Genomic DNA, 13,907 nt, shown 5'->3' with positions numbered 1-13,907 from the left:
TTTTTTTTTCTTTTTTGTTGGGTGCAGTACTTAATCTCTCTCTCTCTCTCTCTCTCTCTCTCTCTCTCTCTCTCTCTCTCTCTCTCTCTCTCTCTCTCTCTCTCTCACTAGTAAAGATTCATTTAACACCATTACCACCAGTATGTCGTAATATGAATGAGGGAGAGAGAGACCTGAAGCGACTGACGGATATTTTTAACCTCTTCACTTCGAGAGGTTTTCCCTGAGCTGAGTAAAATCGTCTGATATAATCTTTTCACATTAACTTGGCCCTGATTTTCGTCCTTGTACGGTTATTTTCACGTAGCTGAGAGGCAGAAGAAATTAGCTGCGGCTGCACATTTTTCCACTGCGCTTCTTCGTGACTAACATCATATTCTAGTGTTCCTCTTTTGTTTCATTTCAGCATTCATGGTGGAGGGATGGTAATTTTAGGCCAAGTTAGAATAAAAAGACTATAGGAGCAAGTATGGGAAAATAAGCGTGATTGGCTGGTAGTTCCATCACTAATAGGACGCCGTAGAAAGCTGCTTAACATAGTCTTGGGAAGGAAAACAAACAGACAAACAAACAAAAAGCACGGCACCGTACTACAACAAAAAAAATATCTATCTATCTATTGCCAGAAGCCTTAATCCCGTACGGGGTGGCCACTAACAAATTGCCTCCACGTCGCCCTGTCCCCCGCCATTTCACTGCCCTGCTCCCAACTCATACCACACCTCTCTCATATACCTCTCCACTCCATAGACAAAAGAAAAAGAAAAACGCAATTTGTGACTATTTATAACCAGGGGCCTTTTTTGTTTTTTTACACCGTCATCTGATATATACAGGCGATAAAGTCTAGCGTAATAAAAACCATGTTAATCTGATACATCCATGTGATTCATTGTAACCTCTTTCAGGTATGGTAAACTAGATATTTGGTACAATTAAAAAGTATACGTGTCGCTGTTCATGGAGTATACGAAGGGCTAATGATTTCCAGACTGATGTTCCAGAATGATGAATAAATGTGTAATTATTTTTTTTATATATGTTAAATTCTTAGTTTATATTAAGTATGGCAAATTATGTTTAGCCTCTTAACCTTTATGAATATATACTGTCTTTTGATACCATGCACACAGATTATTATAAATAGATATGTAGGTAGGGAGATAGATAAATTGACAGATAGATGGATAGGTAGGTAGGTAGATACAGTAGTCTTCTAATGCCTTTCACACAAAATTATATAAATAGCTAGATAGATAGATACGTACATACATAGATAGGCAAATGGATACACGATAAATTTCTCCTTTTAAGTATATCGAAGGTTAATAATCCTCTTATGGCAGCGAAATTGGTTCTTTGGTGTGTTCCAGTCTCATTTCCCCGGGGATTCGGGACCCCTGGAGCGGATATGTTGAGGAATGAAAAGAAAAATGTCTTGCTGAAGGAGTTGGATGTGTTGCGGGAGGGGGAGGGGTTGGTTGTGTGTGTGTGTGTATTTTTCCATCAGTCCATTCAATCATCAGCCAACCCTTCCTTCCATCTGTCCATCCATCCATCCATCTATCCATCCATCTACCTTGTTGTCTGTTACTCCATTCATCCACCCATTCAAACACCCTTCTGTCTGTCTGTCTGCCTGTCCGTCTATCTATCTGTCTCTCTATCTATCCATTGTTCACTTAACACCGTTCACTTGGAATAAAAACGCACACCAAACATACCAACTCTGATTTTTTTTTTTTTTTTTTTTTTTTTTTTTTTTTTTGAGGCCTCTCAGGTCAAGGCCAGGGAGAGAAAGAGAGAGAGAGGGGGAGAGAGAGAGAGAGGGAGGGAGGGAGGGGAGTGGGGAGGAGGGAAAATAATAAATAGGAATGTAAAAAAAAATGTATATATGAAACTAGAGACAGACACATAGACAGAGGAGGAAGTGCCTAGGGGAAAAAAATGATAGGGATGAAAAAGAGCAGAGTGACAGGAAATTGAGCCCGTGGAGAGAGAGAGGGGGGGGGACGGGGGGGATATTGTGATGTAAAGGGAAACGTTCATCGTAAAATTATTATCCACACTGACATAGCATAGCATCACATTCTCTCTCTCTCTCTCTCTCTCTCTCTCTCTCTCTCTCTCTCTCTCTCTCTCTCTCTCTCTCTCATGACGTCATCAGCCAACGTCAGACCCCATCCCACCCTGCCGCACCAACCCCCCACCCCGGCCACACCCACATCCACATTTACACCCACATGCACTTCCACACGGTCACCCTTACCCACACGCACACTCCAACCACATCTTCTCCCACAACCACACCCACACCCCCAACCACACCCACACCCCATCCACACTTGCCAACCTACACCCCTGCTATACCCACACCCCTGCCACACCCACACCCCTGCCACGCCCACACCCCTGCCACGCCCACACTCCTGCCACGCCTGCCACACTCACACCCCTGCCACGCCCACACTCCTGCCACGCCTGCCACACCCACACCCCTGCCACACCCACACTCTTACCCACACCTGGAAACACACTTCAGTTTCTCTTCCTTTACTTTCAGTGTTTTCGCACTTCTTTCCAGGAATCCTCTCTCTCTCTCTCTCTCTCTCTCTCTCTCTCTCTCTCTCTCTCTCTCGTTTAGCATATTGTTTTTACATGGCTGTATTTTTGTACATATGATTAGTACTAAGTTTATTGTTTGGTATTTCTGATTTGTGTGTGTGTGTGTGTGTGTGTGTGTGTGTGTGTGAGAGAGAGAGAGAGAGAGAGAGAGGAGGTAGTTTGTCATTGCTTTGCCGTTATTCCACACTACCATTAGACTTTTCTTTGGCTTTTCCACTTCGTCTTAAAATCCCCGGTATTACCCAGTTCACTAAAATGACGTCTTTTTTTTTTTTATGCCTTTTTGTGACCTAAAATCAGTTGTATTCAGGATTAAAAAGGCTTCTCTCAGTGACCATATTTCCTGTGTTTCTCGTGTATCTGCCGAACAAAAGGGTGCTCTGTTTATTTGTATTTACTGTAACTGCTGAATTTGTTATTTGTATTTACCGTTATTGCCGTATTTGTTATTTGTATTTACTGTTATTGCCGTTTCTGTTATTTGTATTTACTGTTATTGCTGTATTTGTTATTTGTATTTACTGTTATTGCCGTATTTGTTATTTGTATTTACCGTTATTGCTGTATTTGTTATTTGTATTTCCTCTTATTGCTGTATTTATTTGTATTTACCGTTATTGCTGTATTTGTTATTTGTATTTCCTCTTATTGCTGTATTTGTTATTTGTATTTACTGTTATTGCTGTATTTGTTATTTGTATTTACTGTTATTGACGTATTTGTTATTTGTATTTACTGTTATTGCTGTTTTTGTTATTTGTATTTACTGTTACTGCTGTATTTGTTGTTTGGCTGTCATAACAAGAGAACGTTCAGAATTTGTCACTGTTTTTTGACAGTGGGCGAGGGGAGACCATCTTAGACCCAACAACAAAGGTCTGCCCACACAGGTGTGAGTGGGTCCTCTCTAAGTAATCATGCTGCCACTACATTTATTTTTTATTTATTTTTTTTTTTTCAGTTTTGGGTAGACCGCATGTAGGGATGGGGTTTACGAAGGACGTGTCTAACCCCTCCAGTTCAAAAAGCCTCCCTCAATCTGAATGAAATCGTCTGGAGGTTGCAGATATAAGCCCTAATTCGTTCACTTCAACTTGGCCCAAATTTTTCGTTCTTTCTGCAGCTTATTTCACGTAGCTCCTTGACGGAGGAAGGCTACTGTGGCTCTACATACTTCCTGTAGCACTTCATCGTGACTAGAATCATATCCTAGCGTTAATCCGTTGTTTTAACTCGGTATTCTAGATGGAGGGATGCCAATTTTAGGCCAAGGTAGAGTGAAAAGAGTATAGAAAAGTAGACAACACGTATATAAGTTGAATAAAATCGACTGATGAAAAAAAGAACAAAAGGGTCGAATGGAAGCGGTGGGAACCATTACCCTAAAAGCACCGAGTAATTACGTTCCCTTTGAGGTGGCGAGGGTACTAGGAGAGAGAGAGAGAGAGAGAGAGAGAGAGGAATGGGAGATGTAGGGGTAGAGAGTGAGATGAGAGAGCAAGTAATTGATAGGAAGAGAGAAGTGGAGTGGTGAGGCAAAGGGAAGGAGAGGGAAGAGGAAAGTAGGTGAAAAAAAAAAAAGGGGGGGGGGAAGAGACGAAGGGGTGAAGGAGTATGAGATGGAGTGGGCGCGGAGGAGAGTGAGAATTAATTGAATGGGAGAGAGAGAGAGAGAGAGAGAGAGAGGAAAGGGATAAGGATGGAGGTGTCTTAAAAGTATAAAAGTACTAGATGCGGGAGCTTCAGGACCCATCAGTTAATGCCCATGGTGTGATATGGAGTAGTGTGGTGTGGTGTGGTGAGTGTGGAGTGGTGTAGTGTGGAGAGGTGTGGTTTGATGTGGTGTGATTTGTTGTGGTGTGGTGTGGTGGAGCTAAAGTCGCTGAAGTCAACGGGGATGAACCAAATCATTTCCGAAAATCATCAGTGGGAGAGGGACGGACAGAGTCCCTTTTCGAGGCGCTGGAGCACCTGAAACTGGAGTAGAGGGTGAGGGGACGGGGTGAACTGAAAGCGAGACAAAGAAACGAACAGAAATAGATGGATATAGAAAAGAAATAGAAACACGCACACGCACACACACACACACACACACACACACACACACACACACACACACACACACACACACACACACACACACACACACACACACACACACACAGAATGCTCCGAGATCACAGCGACGCCTCACTCGATACCTAACCTTGACCTATGACCTTGACCCTGACCTCGCCCTGTGACCTTGATCTGCACCAAAATAGCATCACTTTTTTACCTGCACGGTATATATATATATATATATATATAGTTATATATATATATATATATATATATATATATATATATATATATATATTTATTTATTTATTTATTTTTATTTATATCAGACAGTGTGCCGATGAGCTGTTGTGTTTACATGAACACATACACATACGTCAATACGTACATTGAAACATACATAGAAACATGCATAGAATATAAATACATATAAAGATACATACACAGATATAAATACGTACACAGATACATAAATACATACTCATACATAAGAGTACACACACATCAGTACAGACATTGAAATATACTCATTCACAGTAACTACTCTTTCGACTTTGTTAAAACACACACACACACACACACACACACACACACACACACACACACACACACACACACACACACACACACACAAAACCAGACCAGATGATAGACGGGTAGAAAAGGACAAAAAAAAAATAAAACAGCGTAGCCTGGTTTCTGTACAATTTTTTTTTCTTATTACCCAGCGGAAATTAAATGTCTTCCTTGCCCCACCTGAGGACCTGGACTATCTGTGGATATTGTTTTTATTTTTTATCATCTTTTCTTTTTTTGTCTTTTTATGTGTTGTCTTTTGTTCATGTAATTTTTCTCTTGTCTGTGTATTTTCTCTTGTTCGGTTCATTTTTCTCACGTTTTCTCTGTTTTGTCTTATTTGTCTTTTTGTTTCCTTCTTTTGCCTGTTTTCCCTTGTCTTATTTCTCTTTTGCTTTTTTTTCCTCTTGTCTTTTTTCTCTTCTTTTTGTGTATTTTTCTCTTGCCTTTTTTGCCTATTTTTTCGTTTTTTTCTCTTGTTTTTCCTCTTTTTTCTTGTTTTGTCTTTCTCTTGTTTTTTCCGTATTTTCTCTTTATTCGTCTCTTTTCTCTCTTGTTTCTCTCATCTGTTCGTCTCTTGTTTACCTACTTCAATTCATCTTCTGGATATTATTTCTTTATTCTCTCGTTTTCTCCTGTTATTTTCTCCTGTTGCTGTTATTTGTTGATCTCATTTCTCAGGATCTGCCTCAGTTGTATTATTTGCCAATCTCGGGATATCACTTCTGTTTGTACCCTTTTTTTAGCCTATTATTTCTCCCATTGAGTGATATTTGTCAGTTTTATTTCTCAAGTATTTCTGTGTGTTTCTTTTCAATGTGGCTTTTATTTCTTATTTTTTCCTTTTATCTGTAGTTCTGTTTTTACTCTGGTTTGGCCTATTGTTTCCCTCATTTGGTGCTGTTGGTGTCATCGTTGTCTTATATTTCTTAAGTGTTTTTGTGTTAATGTATCTTCCATTAATGTGACTTTTATTTCTGATTCTTCTCATGTTTTTTTTTTTCTTCGTATTTCTGCTTTTTAGTTATTTTTTTCACTTGTAATTAATGTCCTAGATTCATTTCCTATCTTGTTTTTTATTTTTTCCTTTGATATTTTAATGTTACAGCCTGACTGGGCTTTTTCTTGTTTCTGTCTTTTTTTCCCCATAATTATGATCTCTGATTTTTTTCTCCCCGTTTCTGGTGTTCTCTTACTAATCTGCTAATTTTATATCCTATTCCCTTCTCTGCTGTTCTTTTTATATCTGATTCTTGTCAATTTTATTTTTTATTTTTATATTCTCTTGTTTGTGTTTTTCTTGGTTCTCTCTCTCTCTCTCTCTCTCTCTCTCTCTCTCTCTCTCTCTCTCTCTCTCTCTCTCTCGATTTATCTATTGGAGAAACATCTCACTTCACCAGGCTATATATGAATGTATTTTCTTTAATGTAAGTCTTCGGACAAGGACGAAGAATAGATGGAGGCGTGACAAGACGATGACACTCTCTTGGGGGGAGGAAGGCTTGATGCTTCTGATATTTCCCCTCCTCGCTCGTTTATTGAATTTCGGTACGGCGCAGCAGGTCTTTTTTTTTTTATGTATTTTTTTTAAGTTTACATATTTTCCTTACTTTCTGCTTCCACTTATTTTTCCTTATTTTTTGTTTCGACTTTCTTTTTTTACTTCCATTTTATATTTTTGTACTTCCACTTTTTCATATATATTTTTTTTTACTTCCACTTATTTTTCCATATTTTTTTACTTCCACTTATTTTTCCATATTTTTTTACTTCCACTTATTTTTCAATATTTTTTTACTTCCACTTATTTTTCAATATTTTTTTACTTCCACTTATTTTTCAATATTTTTTTACTTCCACTTATTTTTCAATATTTTTTTACTTCCACTTATTTTTCAATATTTTTTTACTTCCACTTATTTTTCAATATTTTTTTACTTCCACTTATTTTTCCATATTTTTTTTACTTCCACTTATTTTTCCATATTTTTTTACTTCCACTTATTTTTCCATTTTTTACTTCCACTTATTTTTCATTTTTTACTTCCATTTATTTTTTCATACTTTTACTTCTACTTATTTTTCCATAATTTTCTTCCTCCACTTATTTTTCCATATTTTTTACTTCTCTTATATTATTGTTGTTTTTGTTTTTATTGTAATTACTAGTGTTATGTAATTACTTTCTTTGATTTTGTTGTTTTTCATACTCAGTGTTTTATTGTCTGTTTATATTATTACTTTATTTGTCTGAGAGCGAGAGACTAACGAGGAGTGTATGAGTGAGGTGGAGGGGGGAGAGGCCGAGGATGAGATGAAGGGATGGAGTGGAGAGGTATATGAGTGAGGAGGTGTGAGCTGGGGGGAGGGCAGTGAAATGGCAGGGGACAGGGCGACATGGAGGCGATTTGTTTGTGGCCACCCGTTACAGGATTGAGACGTCTTGCAATAGATAGATGGATAGATCTATGACTATCTATCTGTCTCTGTCTATCTACATACGTACCTATTTGTGTCTTCCTACCTGGCTGGCTACCCACCTACCTACCTACGTCTGTATTTGTCTGTCTACCTGCCCACCTGTCTATCATTTGTCTGTATTTGATTATTACCAGAATTACTTAGTTTTTTACGTCTTTTTACACTAAGCTTTCCGTTGCTGTGGACTCTCGTATTTTATTAGAGTCAACCTTAGACGATTTTCCTGAGCTGAAAATCTCACACTAATAGAGTTCCACCAGTCTCTGTTAACACTTTTCCTATACCCTTTTTACTCTAACTTGGCCCAAAATTACCAGCTCTCCATGTTGAATACGGAGCTGTAGCAATCAGTTAACACTGGGATATGATGCTAGCCACGAAGAAGTGCTTTGGAAAGGAGGAAGGGTCCTGGGATATGATGCTAGTCACGAAGAAGTGCTGTGGAAAGGAGGAAAGGGTCCTGAGATATGATGCTAGCCACGAAGAAGTGCTATGGAAAGGATGTAGAGCCGTAGCACCATCCTTTTCTGCCACTGAGCAACGTGTAATAAGCTGCAAAAGGACGAAAAATGTGGACCAAGTTAAGAGTAAAAAGAGCATAGTTTGTGCGAACTCAGGGATTAAATTCAGCTAACACCAGACGATTTTGTTAAGGGTTATCTACATTTCCTCCTTCCCTACTAGGAATGAGCTTGATTTTTTTTTAATTGATGTAAAGGCCAGACGATTTCGCCCACCTGAGACAGACCGTAGAAGTCAATAGGTAAATGATTTAAGTGTTGACATCGTTTTCTCTTACTACGTACGGGAATGTTTTTATCGTTATCGTCTTATCTTTGCTTATCGTGTTACCACCTAGTATAATTACAAGCTACCCATTTTCTACACAACCCCCATCTTCGACCCAACCCCTATCTTTTACTCATCTCTTACCTAACCCCCCATTTTCTTTTACCCATGTTCTTCTACCTACCCATCTTCATATACGTAACCCCCGTCTGCCTCTTCTACAGCAGCCTCCGGAGACTCAGAGATGCAGACGATGTACGTGGCCTTCATCGTCTTGGGTGTCCTCGTCGTGGCTCTCATCTCTGCCACGTCCATTTACTGCTGTGAGTAGACTTGTTTTTCATCTGCTTATATCGGCATTCCATCTGCTTCCCTGCCTTCCACCTAGTGCTGTGAATATTATATCTACCACTTCTGTCTTTTATTGTGAGTGTCTGTCTACCCCTGTCTGTTTTATGTTTCTACTTCCCGTCTACTGCTGTGAGTATCTTTCCACCTTCTATCTCTTTTCTACTTCTATCTGTTTCTGTGAGTAGGATCTGTCTACCACTTTTCTGCCCCCGTCTACGGGTGTGAGTAACTTTTTTCTACCCCCGTTTTTATTTTTTTGTAGTTTATCCCCCTATCTGCTGCTACGAGTATCTGTCCTCTGTGTGCAACTGTATCTTTTTCTATCTCTATCTACTGATGTATCTTTATCTTCCACTGCCTTCTACTGCAAACATAAATTTCTTCCCATCTACTGTTTTCTCCGTGTCCTGTTGTTTGATTTCCATTTCTGTTGAGTAGAATCAGTTTTTTTCCACATCTAATTCCATCTACCGTTTTATTTTTACTTTTTGTATCGATTCTATCCCCATCTACTGCTATGGCAATTAAGTTTTTCCATCTCATTGTTGATTAATAATTGTTTGTGTTTAATTTTTTCGCCATTTTCTTTATTTTGAGGAGGAACTTGGGTTTTGAATTTTGCTCCATTTTTTTTTTTTTTTTTCAATTTTTCGCTTGTTTTTCTTTGTAATACTTAGATCATTTATTTTCTTATTTTGTGTTAGATATTTTCAAGTAATGCATGTGGTTTGTTGTTTTTATAGTAGTTTGTAATAGTAGTTTCTGTAATTATTTTTTCATATCGGTATTAACTTTACTCACATTCTGTTCTTTTTATTTTAACGCTTTAGTTTTATGTGTGAATTTTTCTTGTTTTTTGTTTCTTACTTTTTGCATGAATTTCAGTAGTAACTTTCACTTTTTCCTTTGTTTTTTGTTTTTTTACTAATGTGTTTTTGTTGTATATTCTGTTTTTTCTGCATGGATTTTTGTAATGACCTTCCTCACATAATCCCTTGTTTTTGCACTAATGGTCTCTAATTGTTTTCTGTTTTCTTTTTTTTTCAATCTACCACCACCAGCCTACCTCCTCCATCACCCCCCTCGTCACCGCCGCCTCCGCCCCACCTCTCCCCCCACCCCCCTCCCCCTCCGGATATGGGGCAAGAGTGGGGGGGAAGGGGCCTGTCGGGCGGAGAAGCTCATACTGCAAGATCGGGAGGATAGTTACTGAAGAAATCTTACGAGGGAAGAAGACTTGTTTGGGTTTCTTGGGAGTGTAAGGAGAGTTGCAGAAGGGATTGGGTTGATTAAGAGTTGAAGGAGAGTTGCTGAAGGGATATACAGAAGGGATTGGATTGATTAAGAGTTGAAGGAGAGATGAGGAACCGATTTTGGTTGTGGTGACAGATTTTTAAAGAGGTGAAATAAGATTACAGAAAGATCTTTAAGGATGAAATAAAATTGGGGAAGATTTATAAGGGTCAGATTGGAAGGGGAGGAGGAATTCAGACGGAGTTCCTACAGTAAAATCAGAAGGGGAATTACTTATGGATCTTACGAGGAACGGAAGATTCAATTGCGTTTCTTACAAGATCGAAAATGTATTACTTGATCTTATGAGTGGTGGAAATTTCAATTGCTTGTTTGGAGGAGGGAGAGGTTGTTCCTCGAGGGGTCTTACGAATTTAGACGAGTTATTAAAGCGAAATGTAAGAGCTAGGGGATGTAAAATTGAAATAAGAGTTAGTGGAGGATATTATGAATGATGGAGGAGTTGATTGGGTTTATTTAGAAGATTCGTGGATCATTTTTAAGGGATCTTGCTGGTGATGGAAGGTTAGTGTGTAAATGATCAGTCTGACGAAGATCAGGAAGGGGTGACTTGGATTCTGCAAGCGATGGGAAACACAATTTGGTACACACACACACACACACACACTTCTATACGTCATTCTCATTGACTAATATATATATAATTTTTTTAATAACTTAACCGATAAAAATAAATTCTTTGACGGTAACTGAAGCATAAATTTCCGGAAGTTCCTTAATTAGTCCTGTTTTCACCTGCTTGGTTCTAATTGGCCTGTTTAACCCCTTCAGGCCGATAACGTCATGCTAGATTGTTATTCTTGCTTCTACCAGACGATTTTATTCAGCTGATGGGATCCTTGTAATGAAGGGGTTAATGAGGGCTGTGTACCAGTCTGATCCACACCAACACCCTGACACGCCCACTCCGGCCACACCTACTGTATACACAAATCCTAACCTCACCCACACTCCAGCCACATCCACACCCACACTCCAACCGCATCTACACACACATCCACACCCCAACCCCACACCCACACTCCCACCACATCTACACCCACACCCACACCCTCATCCACACTCTTCCCAACCACACCCACACCACAATCACATTCACACCTACACTCCCACCACATCTACACCCACACCAACACCCTCATCCACACTCCAACCACACCCACACCCCAACCATATCGACACCCACACTCCCACCACATCTACACCCACACCCACACCCTCATCCACACTCTTGCCAACCCCCAAAAAAATTCCTACCTTCTTAAAGCTGAGGAAAATCATCTGGAGATTCCGGAAAGAAAATAAGAAACGCGTCATTGGGTTGAAGGGGTATATGTAGGTGATTCTGTTGTTTTTCTTGTATTTTTACATTTTAGATTTTTTTACTGTATTTATTGCTGTGTATCTGTTATCTTTTTTTTTTTTTGCTTGTTTTTGTTTTGTTTTTTGCTTAATTTTCTGTTTTGTTGTTTTTCCTCCCTTTATGTTGTTTTATTTTGTAGTTATTATATTGTTGTTTTTTCATTTTGTATTTCCTCTATAGTCTCTCTCTATCTCTCTCTCTCTCTCTCTCTCTCTCTCTCTCTCTCTCTCTCTCTCTCTCTCTCTCTCTTATCCTGTTTATATCTGTTTATATATTATGTTGTGTTTTAATTTGTGTTTATTTGCTAATGTTTTATGTATGTTTTTTTCTATAATGTTTTTTGTTTCATTTTTGGATAATTTTTTCTGCTCCATGTTTATTGATAATTCCTTGTTTCTTTGTTTTTTGTAGTTGTTGTTTATTGTATTTGTTTATTGCACTTGTTTCATTGTGTTTAGTTCTGTAGATTATTTTTAGATCTTGTTTCATTTTGTTTAGTTTCTCAGTGTTTATATTTTCAGTTCCATGTTTGTTTTTGCGTCTGTAATTATTTTTTGCGTTTGTTTCAGGTGCTTTTATTTTTGTAGATGTGTTTTCCAGTGTATTTATATGTTTTCTTTTTCTTTTCTTTTTTCTTTTTTTCTTTTGATTAGCTCTCTCAGGCTCCTATGACTCACTCTCAGCTGAATAAAATCATCTGGTCTTAACTGGAGGACTAGAGTTGCCCCGGCCGTGAGAGAGTTAATTTTTTCCTTTTTTTTTAATTATCTGGTTTTATGTTATCGCCCTTTTTTGTAGCTTTTTGTTATCGTTCTTTTTTTGTAACCTTTTGTTTTTGTTTTTGCTCTTTTTTGTAGCCATTTTTTTTCTTGTTTTCGCTCCTTTTTTTTAGGATTTCCTTTTGTTATAGCTCTTTTTTTGTAGCCATTTTTTGTTATCACTTATTTGTTGCCATTTTTTTTTATTGCTCTTTTTTGTTGCCATTTTTTTTGTCATTGTTTTTTTGTCGCCATTTTTTTTAATTGTCGCTCTTTTTTTTTTTTTTTTTTTTTTTTTTATTCCCATGCAGCGCAATAAATGTGATCCTGCCTTGCCTTTTTTGATGTTTTCTGACCCTGAACTACTTTTTTCTATGTACAGGTTGCGTAGTGGAAAATTTTATGTACACACACACATGGGTACATATGCACACACATACGTACATAGCACACACACACACACACACACACACACACACACACACTCTCTCTCTCTCTCTCTCTCTCTCTGACCTTTTCCATTTTCATCACTGTATAGAGAAGTCCACATATTTAAGATATAAATATATTCACATTTTCACATAATTTTTAATATGGATGCGCACTTTTCCACGCTTTCATTTTTTTTTTTTTTTTTCATTTCCGGAGCGGGTATGCAAAAAAAAAAAATCTTTAATGCATAAATCCGGGCGAAATATGTGTCTTGTTTATGGATAGATAGATAGATACGCGTAGATAGATAGATAGATAAATACTAGAACATAGATAGATACCCATCGATAGGTAGATAGAGATACAGATTGATAGCCAATAGATAGATACTGTAGATAGATAGAAATTGATAGGTTGATAGATTTTTGTCATAGAGGTGGTTTTAAATTTGAGTATTTTTCCATCCCTTTTGTCCTTTATTTATTTATTTTTTTTTTATTTGGCCTCAGTATATTGTGGCGGCTTTTTCAGTTTGTTTTTGCTGCCACTAGTTGATTTTTTTTTTTTTTTTTTTTTTTTTTGCTTAGAGAAAAACCTGCAGTAGTTGTGAAGAAGTTAACTTAGCCTCCATCTAACCTCCAGTTCAATAAAAGTTAAAGTTTGAGTTCAAGACTGAGTTAAAATCTGAGTTAAAGTTAAAGGTAAGGTTAAAGTTAGAGTTGGACTTAGAGTTGAAATTAGAAATAAAGTTGGCTGTATCACCTCCAGTTCAATCAAATTTCTCCAAAGCTGAATAAAGTCTGAAGTCAGCAAGAATACTAAAGTGGTACGTCATAATGGTCGAGAGAGAGAGAGAGAGAGAAAGAGAGAGAGAGAGTGAATATCTAACGGACGAGGAATCACCAAAAAATGAAATGGAAGAAGATATTTAGGTCAGTGCCAAAAGGAAGCTAATTGAGTGGTTGATTTATATGATGTGTGTTGCCATTAATTAAAATCACTCACGCCTCCATTAACCTGACCTGAAGTGCAATTAGTTGAGTCATAACGTGGGTGATTTGTGGGTACTAAGGAGCAGATTATTATTGAGCACTGACCCATTCACCCTGAGGACCCATTTTCGTGTTTTTCCTTTTTTTTTTAAATTTTGCTTCGGG

The 13,907-nt window shown here is 38.0% G+C and overlaps 1 protein-coding gene across 1 annotated transcript in view; it reads left to right on the top strand.

The window, feature by feature from the left end:
- LOC145401638 (leukocyte tyrosine kinase receptor-like) overlaps positions 1-13,907 on the top strand; it is a 161,747-nt gene that overhangs the window by 125,277 nt on the left and 22,563 nt on the right. Inside the window, 1 exon segment of the mRNA XM_080273833.1 lies at positions 8,757-8,855. Within this exon segment, the coding sequence (XP_080129959.1) occupies positions 8,757-8,855 (99 nt within the window).

The sequence above is a fragment of the Coenobita brevimanus genome, chromosome 6 (assembly GCF_032717465.1).
Source record: "Coenobita brevimanus isolate Jiangsu-jjx chromosome 6, ASM3271746v2, whole genome shotgun sequence".
Lineage (NCBI taxonomy): Eukaryota > Metazoa > Arthropoda > Malacostraca > Decapoda > Coenobitidae > Coenobita > Coenobita brevimanus.
This window is presented reverse-complemented; position numbering and strand designations above follow the sequence as displayed.